Source organism: Phascolarctos cinereus, unplaced genomic scaffold (assembly GCF_003287225.1).
Source record: "Phascolarctos cinereus isolate Bilbo 61053 unplaced genomic scaffold, phaCin_HiC Scaffold_4;HRSCAF=312, whole genome shotgun sequence".
Classification (NCBI taxonomy): domain Eukaryota; kingdom Metazoa; phylum Chordata; class Mammalia; order Diprotodontia; family Phascolarctidae; genus Phascolarctos; species Phascolarctos cinereus.
In genome coordinates, this window is record NW_027555847.1 from 690,644,810 (window position 1) to 690,655,511 (window position 10,702).

Sequence of the window (10,702 nt, forward strand, 5' to 3'; positions counted from 1 at the left end):
TGATCTTTTCCTCTTGAAATCACTCTGCATATGTTCATCTAGCCTAGTCCCACCCCCAACTCCCTCTGTAGAATGTTAGCTTCTTGAGGGTAAGGGTCTGTTCTGTGGTTTTTGTTGTTGTTTTTGCTCACCCAAGTTTCTAGCCCAATGTCTTGCAAATAATAAGCACTTAGTTGCCATATACAAGGTACTGTAAGGTTTGCAAAACATTTTTCATCCATTATTTCATTGGAGCCTCAATAGGACTCTGTGAGGTTGGAGATATTACTATTGCCATTTTGCAAATGAGGATACTGAAGCTGAGAGTAGTTATGAGACTGATCAAGGGTCACACAGTTCACAAGTGTCAGAGGCAGGATTTGAACCCAAGGTATCTTGAGTATTGTTGCATGGTCTCAATGACTTCTCACCCTTCTTGCTTAAGATCCTGTAATTCCCAATGCCAGCTGGCTCTCCCCTAGGCCTTTCCCCAGGCACCTCATCAGTCTTCCCCTAGGCTTTAGTAGGTTTAAGCTTTCTGCTGCTGTTCCTTCAGGGAGAAGTGTCAGGTAGTAAAAAGCTGGCACCTGAAGAGAATGAACCTCCTACCCATTTTGCTGTGCCCACTGAGTGCCCTCTGACCAGGTGTTTGCTAATCTTCCTTTGCTCTGGTTAAGCTTATTCGTTTTTCAGGCAGTGGCTGCCATCCAAAAGACACTTGAGTGTCAATGATCCCTGTAACTGATCAGAATTCTTACTGAGGGCTAGCCATAGCCCCTTGGAGAGATCCAAGTTATAGATCCCAAGTGAGAAATAGAAAGTGAGGCTATGTTTACTAGGTGATAAAGATCTGCTACCTATTTGTTGTCTGGGAAGAGTTAAGAAATTGATGTGCCTTGGCCAGAAACCAGGCCAGTAAACTAATCCATTCCTGACATAAGAACTAAACATGCTACCTTGAAATCTCTTCCAGAGTTGCTTTTGATGGCATTTAGGCCCAGCATGCAACTTGGCTCTGACATTTCAGTTGCAAAGAATCAAAACTGCATTTGAATTTCTTCTCTGATTTCTTGATGAGCTCTAACTATGGTGGTATTACAGGGGCACTGCCCGCCAGGGATGCCCATGTCAGAGCCCAGAGTACTTTTAGCCCTTTAGTAACATAGAATGAACTATGTTATTTATTGTAGGATCATAGGTGTAGAGTTAGAAGAGAACTCAGAGCTCATCTAGTCTAATCCCCCTCATTTTACAGAGGAGGAAACTGAGGCCCAGAGAAGTTAAATAAGTAATCTTCTTCACTTCCTGGTTTCCCTGATGTCCTTCAAATCCCAGCTAAAACCGTACCTTCTATAAGAAATCTTTCCCAATCCCCATTAATGCTTACACCTCCCCTTTGAGGTTAGCTCCAATTTATCCTGTCTTTATCTTGTTTGCATGTTATCTTCCCACTAAACTGTGAGCATCTTGAGATTAGGGACTCTGTTTTTAACCTTTCTTTGCATCCCTTGTACTTATTTTAGTGTCTAGAAGTAGTAGGCACTTAATAAATGCTTGATAACTTGACTCCCTAGAGTACAGGGTGGGTGCTGCCTCAAGGCCACAGGTGCTGCACCCCTGCCCTAGAGAGTTATTAATCGTATTATAGTTGTTGATCGGTTATTTCAATCGTGTCCTCATTTCGGGTTTTCTTGGCAGAGATACTGGATTGGTTTACCATTTCCTTCTTCAGTTCACTTTATAAATGAGGAAACTGAGACAAACAGAGTTAAGTGACTTGCCCAAGGTCACACAGCTAGTCAATATCTGAAGTCAGATTTGAACTCAGATCTTCCTGACTCCAGGCCCAGAGCTCTATCCACCATGCCACCTAGCTGCCTATTAATTGTATGTTCAACCTCACCAAGGCTCACTTTCTCCATCTATAAAATGGTGATAATAATAGTGCCTACCATATAGGATTGTTGGGAGGATCAAAGTAGATAATGTGTAATGCTCTAGCACTGTGGACAGACATTCAAAGATGAGCACATGATCAGTCTCAGCCAGAAGGGTATCCTAGTTAAAACTATAGAACCCCTGGAAATTGATGACTATTATCTGCTCTGGCTAGGCCTGCCCAAGTGAGCAACTGATTCACCCAAGGGACTTGAAAAGGCTGGTATTCCAAAAGGACCAAAGAAACAAGTGAAAGTAACCCCCACTCTTCGACCTGTCATCGGCCCTAAGATGCCAAGTCTGCAGACAAAATTGATTGTTAGTGTCCACAAAAAGCACATAAACCCTGGGCCCTTACAGAATGTACTTCTGTGAGTACAAAGTAGTCAAGACCTAATAAAGCCAGGAAACAGCACCATGAGGGCATCATCTCTCAGACTGGGTCCTCCGATGTTTGTTATGACTAATAAGTGGAACTTTTGTATTAAAGCAACTTATAAAATAATGTAGTAAATATTGTGTTCTTCTTTTCACTTAAACACATAACACTTGTAAATAACCCCAGTAACCAATAATGCCTTTTGACATGTGATTTATTATCCTTCAAAAGTAGAAGCCATACAGCCCAGGGGACACATCTTTCTTTTAACACCTCAAGAGAAACAAATCTTATTACCAAGTCTTTAAAACTGGCCATGTGTTTTATGTCTTCATAGAAATTCATATTCTTCCTTAGCCATGGTAGGTCTTGCCTTTTATTTCTACTGAGTAGGAGAGTTCACCATTTGTATTTCTATTGTCTTGTGGCATGAGGGCCAGTCACAGAGAAAGAATCACAGTGTCACGGAATCTCAGAGTTAGAAGGAACCTGAGAGATCACCTAGTCCAATGTGTATATGGCATTCCCTCTTCTGCCTCCATGACTTTGTTCAATTTCTCCCCCTCCCCCACCCCTACCCCCACCCCCAAACATTCATACCTGCCTTTCTGGAAATGAAATCTACTTCCGCCTCAATTCTACGTCTTATAATTTCTCACTCCCTTCTAAACACAGCTTAGGTGTCACATCTTTATGTGATACCTTTCCAGATCCCCTCAGTTATTAGCAATATTCCCCCCCCTTTGAAATTACTTTGTTATTTTGTATATATTTCATATCTACTGATTTGTGTATTTATTATATTTCCTGATCCCGATGGGCTGGAGACTCCTTGAGGAGAGGGACTTTTTTTCCTTTGAGTCCACAATGCTTAGCAAGATGTCTTAATAATAATAATCAACGCTTAATAAACGTTTGTTGAATTAGATCAGATTGGATTGGATTGGGTTTGGTTAGGATGGTTTGGGTTGGATTGAGTTGGATTGGATTGGGTTGGGATGGGTTGAAGTGGAATGGGTTGAGGTAGATTAGTACCCCATCTATAGCATCCTCAGTAAATGGTCCTCCACAGTTGGAAAACCTCCAGTGAGAGGTAATCTACTCCAGGCAGGCCAGTCCCACAATCAGATTACTCCAGTTATTAGAAAATGGGCTCTCCACAACTCCTCCTCATTACTCCTAGCTTTGTCCTCCAGAGGTAGGTCCTTGAAGCTCAAGCACCAGTAAGGTTTTTTTTTTGGTAATTTGTATGTGTGCTTTATTAACAGGAAGCTGCCATAAGTTGCTGGATCCAATTCAGTGATGGCTCAGTCATGCCTTTGGATATTTATGACATAAAGGACTTCTCTCTGATGGTGACATCCCTTGATGAAAAGGTAGTCTCCATCCACCAAGACTCCACATTCAAATGGCCTGTTATTACTGCTGAAGTGGAGGAAGGGCAGGGTGCCCTGGTGAAGGTGGAAATGGTGATTAGTGAATCATGCCAGAAGTCTAAGAGGAAGAGTGTGCTGGCTGTTGGGACGGGAAATATCAAAGTTAAGTTTGGCCAGAATGATGCCAACCCCAACACCAGTGACAGCAGACATGGGGGAAGGGGTCACCTGGAAACCCATGCCAGTGACAGGAGGTCTAAAACAACTTGGCAAGAAAGAATGAGGCCAGATGGGCAATTTTTCAGCAATTTCTCCATGGACCGCATGGAAGGTAGGGGAACCACAACAGACGGATCCATCTTCTGGAAGAAGAATAAACAAGAACATCTTTTAGATGATAATAGCCACCTACAAACCATCCCCATGGACTTCACCAGCTTCCCTGCCCAAGTTGATCTCCCAAGGAACAATGGAGAGACAGAGGAGAATGACCTAGACCAGACACCCCGGGGCTTAAGTGACTTAGAGATTGGAATGTATGCTCTGTTGGGTGTCTTCTGCCTTGCTATTTTGGTCTTCTTAATTAATTGTGTGACCTTTGCATTGAAATACAGGCATAAGCAGGTTCCTTTTGAGGAGCAAGAGGGCATGAGTCATTCACATGATTGGGTGGGGTTAAGTAATCGCACAGAACTTTTGGAGAATCAACTGAATTTTCCCTCCCCACAGGAAGAGCAGATCACTGCCATTGACCGAGGGTTAGATTTTGAGGAGAGTAAGTATCTCCTCAATACAAACTCCCAAAAGAGTCTTAATGGTCAGGTTTTCAAGTCTTCAGAATCTCCTTTTGCTGATGGGAAAGACCAGAAAAGTGAGCCCACAGCTTCCCCTACCTCTAAGCGAAAAAGGGTGAAATTTACCACCTTCACCACCATTTCCTCAGATGAGGGATGCCCCACGGTCAACTCCATCTTGATGAGCAGTATGGATGACATAAAATGGGTTTGCCAAGATATGGATCTGGGAGAATGTAAAGAACTAACAAACTACATGGAAAGGTTACATGAAAAGGTGTAATGGGAAACGAGGGAACATTTGTTTTTCTGCTCACCTTCTGCCTTTAATTTGGGGTAGTGGGGCACAAGGACATCTCAGAAGGAAGTCAATTGGCAGGAAAAGAGAAGAGCAACATCTTCAGCTGAGGACCAGAAAACCACCTGAAGTCAGCAGGATGGAGTCCAGGAGTCAGTCAAGATAGGAATTCCCATTCCAAAAGTCTTATTCAAAGTGAGGTTTATTTGATGTCTGCCAAGCTTGGCAGGATTTTCACAACTGGAAACAAAAATAAGATTTGATTTAATGAACTTTTCCAGGAAAGAGCAATTTCTCTTCTCTCTATCAATCTCCCTCTCTCTTTTTTAAATAAATGTAGCAATTTGGATATTACAAAATCCAAGCAGCTCCCATACAGACTGGAGGGGGAAAAAAAGACAGGTTCAGTTTTTTTTTAAATGGATCAATGGAAGGAAGCACACCAGCTAAAATAAGAGCAAAATATCTAGCCATGAACATTATTGATAATGGACAGAGACTGGTTTCACACTAGACACTGAGAAGTGACTGTTGTGACTTCACATCCCCCAGAGAATTGAGGTGGGGGAATCTCCTTAGCAACCGAAAAGGCAGGCAATTACTACCCCATAGAGAAAGGGGGAAAGCGTGCCAATAAGATGTAACCATATGTGTAATAAGATAATGAGAAATGAACTCCATGGGGTGCTTTGGAGTAGTCTTTAGTTTTTAAAGTAAGGGACAGTCACACTGACATCAATTTACCAGACACAGAATTCCGATTAGGTTCAAAGAACCAGTTTCTTTTTAGCAAATTCACTCAATCCATCTCTAACATTTCAGTTTGTACACCTCATCCACGATCCTGCCATTCTATAACTGTTTAGTCACTGTCACGGGGGACTTTACAGCCCTCAGTAAGGGTTTTCTGGGCTTCAGAGGTAGAATTAGGATGGGATGAGGGTGCCAAGGGTAGCTGGCATCTGCAGAGCTAGCTTCCTCCCTACAATGGACCTCTCAGTTGCCATCCCTGAAACTTCTGGTCCTCTGCATAGCATGACCACCCCAGTAGCTTACCAGCCCCAGGGCTTGGGCTAGACTCTCTGGGGATCTGCAACCAATAGGAGCAAAATCTTCTTCTTCCAACCTTCCTACCCAGATGGATTTTTCTTGAGTAACAGAATTCCTAGTTACATCTCTGCTAAGTTGGGAAACCATCCTTGACCTTTCTCCATGCACCTCTCCCCCCCCCCAAGCTCTACAGCATTTCCTAGGATTCATTCCACCAAGCCATCTGGGATCACTTGGTACTTGCCTCCTGTGTGGTTATTTTAATAAAGTAGCTGGTTGGGTTTAGAGGGGAAGGATAAGGGTTATCCATGCTGAACTCAACATAATCTAACTCCCCTTACCTTTTAAGAAAAGATCACTGGGCTGCTTCATTATCTATCTCTAAGTCTGCTCTTTGGTGTCTTGCAAGGCCCCATAGACACCAAGATGGGAAAGCTAGGTCTGAGAGTATGAATTTTCAGGTGAGGAGGAGGAGAAACCCAGCACTTAATAAAAAAAAAAAAGTCTACCATGAAAGTCATTGTACTTCTCCCTTAGTTTAATCCAATTAGAATGTGAGTTCCTGGAGGGGAGAACTCTTTGTCCCCCCCACTTTTCTTTGTACCCCCAGAGCTTAGCACAGTGCCAGACATGTGATAAACACTTAATACATATTTGTTGAATTAACTGATTACTGATTAAGCTAAATTCTCTGCTATGCAGCAGAAAGACAAAGACGGAAGCAAACCCTAGTCCTTGCCCTCAGAAGCTTACAGTCTACTTGAAGGGATGCAATATGTCCATTGGGAAGGGTTATCATAGCATGTTATTTCAAGAGGGAATGAGCTTACTTAGTGAAGAGGTGGGAATGAGGGGATGGAGTTGTTGTTAGGGATCAAAAAAGGAGTCATTGACACCTGACCCAGTGAGTTGAAGGAAATTAGGAATCCTAAGAGGTGGAGGTAAAGATGAAGAGAAGGTTTGTCCCCAAACTGGGGCTTCAATGGCCAGACATTGCCTGCTTCCAATCCTAAGACTGATTAATTTGGTTTTGTTGCTTTTTAATCCCAGCACGCATCTCCCATGGTTTTTTTTGTTCAGTTACATCCTTATTTCTCTTTCACTCCTCATCACTGCCCCATTCAGCTCACTGCTCCCGCCCCTCCCCCATCACTTCCCTAGTCAGAATCCACTATACTTAGAATATATTGTAGATTGTAAGAATGTAATATATATTTATAAACATACTAACTGTAAATAAAATTTGCATTCAGTGACTTCAGTTCTTCCCTCCTTTCTGCACACTGTCCCCTGGAAAGGCTTGGCAGTCAGCTTTCAGAGAGCTATCCAAGGCTCTGGCTTTCAGTAAATGAAAATTCAGATTTAAGGATCCCCACACAATCTAATTACAAACCTTTACATCACATAATGCTGCTCTTCATGTGGAGAGGGTGTTGACACCTGATGACAAAGTGCACTGTGCAGCAAGGCTCTCATTCGGATTGAAAAGTATTTGCAAATAAATCACATGTGTACATCCCTACTAAAAGCCTGGGAGTGTGCCTGAGATGACAGTAAGTGGTAGGCGGAGTGAGGCAAGTGCTGAAGCCCCTCAATAAGGGGTCTGCCTGCCTAGAAGAATGGGAGGTCTTCAGTATAAATTGGCACATTTGAATTTCTCAAAGGAAGAAAGTGCGTACACCTAGACACGTGCCTTCCAGGGCATTTAGCGGGAAAGTACAACCTGGGAAGAGAACTTTTGGCCCAGATAGTGGATGGAGTGGAAATAATGGGGGCAGCTAGGTGGTGCAGTAGATACAGCACTGGGCTTGGAGTCAGAAGACCTGAGTTCAAATTTGGCCTCAGACACTTACTAGCTGTGTGACTCTGGCCCAGTCACTTAACCTCATTCACCTCAGTTTCCTGATCTATAAAATGAGTTGGAGAAGGAAATGACAAAGCATTCCAGTACCTTTGCCAAGAAAACCCAAAATTGGGTCACTGAGAGTCAGACTCGACTAAATTAACTGAACAACCAAAGTGGAAATAATGTCAGATTTGTAACAGAGGACCCACGTTTGAAGCTCAGTTCTATTTCCTTCTCTGTGAAACCCAGGACAAATAATAAAATAATCTAGTATATTTATCTAAAATGCTCTGTAATAATAAAATAATAATGATAACTGACACATAGAATTTTAAGGCTTGCAAAAAGCACTTTGCCTATATTATCTCATTTGATCTTCATAATCCGGGGGGGTGGTAAGTGCTATTATTATCCCCTTTTCACAGTTGAGGAAACTGAGGCTTAAAAAAGGTTCAGTGACTTTTCCAGGGTAACATGGCTGGTAAATAAATGGGGCAGGATTGAACTTGGATCTTCCTGATTCCAACTCCAGCACTCTATCCATTATGCCAGATATTTTTTGGTCAGTTCCTGTGATTTCTTTGGTGTGAAGAGTGCTTCTTGAGGAAAGTCCCTCCACCAATGCAGATCCAGACCTGTTCTACAACTGAAAGTATAAGATACTATAAAATGCAAACCAGTTGCCTATATACATATAGCCTTAGAGTTAGGCAAGTCATTTTGCCTCTCTTTGCCTCAGTTTCCCCTTCTGAAAAATGAAAAGGTTTGACTAGATGGCTTTTGAGATTTCTTCCAGCTCATATGTTACTATGTTGAATATGAAAGTGTGTGTCATCTTTTAATAAAGAAATGTACCTCTCCCCCAAGAAATATTACATAGAGACATGGTTTGGGAGAAGAACAGCAGGGTTTGGAAATGAAGGATCTGGGTTTGAATCCTGTCTCTGCTACTTATTACCTGTATGACCTTTGATATGTCACTGAATGTCCTTGGACTTCGGTTTCCTCATCTGCGAAATGATAGGTTGGACCAGATGACCTCTAAGGTCACTTTACAATTGAGTTAACTGAGGCAAGCAGAGATTAAATGACCTTACAGGTCATCTAGTCCAACCCTCTCATTGGACAGGTGAGGAAACTGAGATTTAGAGAGATGAGGCGACATCCAAGTTTGCATAGGAAAAAAGTATCAAAGCCAGGATTTGAACCCAGGTGCTCTGACTCCAAATTCATTACTCCTTCCACCAAACCTCATTGTTATTTATTTCCGCTCTCTGTCCTGTATTTACTTCCATTCAATCATTCTATAGCCACTTATCAAGTGTTTGCTATGTGTAAAAGATTATGTTCTCCTGATTCATCCTGACAAAAGGTTGCTCTTTGGGTAGGAATATTTTTACATCCACTTTTATATTCAGAAACTCAAATTTCTTAAGTCAAGATTGAGACATAGCTGAATATCAGGTCATCAGAAAAAAATCTGAGGATTGTAGTGAATTGTGAGCTTACAAGGAGTCAGTACTGTGATAGAATATATGAAGATGTGTATCTTTATATATAAAAATATATCTTTATATATAAAGTTAATGTTCTCTTCGTCTGCATTGAGAAGCTTCTAGTCCAGGACAAAAAAAAAAAATGAGCAATGGACAGAAAGAGGTAAAGTGAAGCTTGACAGTCAGAACAACTTTCGTAACAATTTGAGCTGTTCAAAAGTAGTATAAACTGTCTGGGGAGGTACTGAGCTCCCCTTCTCTGGAGGTTTTCCCCTTGAGGTTTGATGACAGCTTTTGAAGTAAGCTGTAGAAGAGAATCTTTCTTGAATTTGACAAAGTGGCCTCTGAGACACTCTACAACTCTCAGTCTAGAATTCTATGATCCCTAAGGTCATTTCCAGCTCTAAATCCTATGAAAGCAAAATTCCAATAAATTCTAGACTGGTTATAAAGATCTGGAGTCAAAGTAGTTTCCAATTCGGATGAAAAAGCCTATACATAGTGACAATGGCTGATTCACTTTTTCCAAGTCACTAGGACACTGGAAAGGTTGGGCTTTTTTTCTTTCTTCTCTCTCCCTTTCTCTCTCTCTTCCTGTCTTCCTCTTTCTCCCTCTCTCTTTCTCTGTCTCTCCCTCCCTTCCTTCCTTCCCCGCTCTTTTTCTTTCTTTCTTTCTCTCTCTCTCTCTCTCTCTCTCTCTTCTCTCTCTCTCTCTCTCTCTCTCTCTCTCTCTCTCTCTCTCTCTCTTTCTTTTTTTCTTTCTTTCTCTCCCCTCTTCCCCCCCAAACTTGTAAAAGCACAGAATGTCATGTACTGGCCTCATGGGGAATAAAAGATTAAGGCCCTGTCTAGCAGAGAATGGCTGATTAAGAACAAAACTCACCATTAGACTTTTCCCAAAGTGGAAAGGGCTACCAGGGAAGGTAATAGATTATCTCTTGGGCCTCCAGGCAAAAGCTGAATGACCCCTTTGGGGTTATGATGCATTAGTTATTCTTGTTCAAGTATAGGATGGACACAAGATGTTTGCCAATATCCCTTCCAGCTCTGTTGTGATTCTGTGGTTGTCCAAAACAAGAACAAGTAGGTATAACAATTGGAATTAGATGCATACAGCTGAGAATAAAGCTAAAGTCTTGGAAGGGTCCTAATAAAATGTTCTCACACTCTGTCAATATCATAGTTGTGTTTTGTTTCCATAGTCATAGAGGGATGATTGAATTTGAAACCAGGAGATAGTGATCAAACCCTGCCTTTCATACTTATCTATGTGACCCTGGGTAAGTCACTCACTTCTTTCAAACTCAGTTTGTCCTCACCTAAAAAATGGTGACAGTAAGACCTGAAGCACTATCTCATGGGGTTGTAATGGAAATCAAATGAGAAAACATTAAGTGCTTAGTAACTCTTAAAGGCAGCAAGGTGGTGCCAGGCCTGGGTTCAAGAAGACTCTTCTTTCTGAGTTCAAATCTGGCCTCAGACACTTACCAGCTGTGTGGCCCTGAGCAAGTCACTTAACCTTTTTTGCCTAAGTTTCCTCATCTGT

The 10,702-nt window shown here is 41.9% G+C and overlaps 1 protein-coding gene across 1 annotated transcript in view; it reads left to right on the plus strand.

The window, feature by feature from the left end:
* Positions 1-9,790, plus strand: part of TMEM132D (transmembrane protein 132D) — a 940,028-nt gene extending 930,238 nt beyond the window's left edge. The window contains exon 9 of the mRNA XM_021004381.2: positions 3,565-9,790. Within this exon, the coding sequence (XP_020860040.1) occupies positions 3,565-4,749 (1,185 nt within the window). The 3' untranslated portion in view covers positions 4,750-9,790. The remainder of the gene's footprint in view (positions 1-3,564) is intronic.
* The last annotated feature ends 912 nt before the right edge of the window (positions 9,791-10,702 follow it).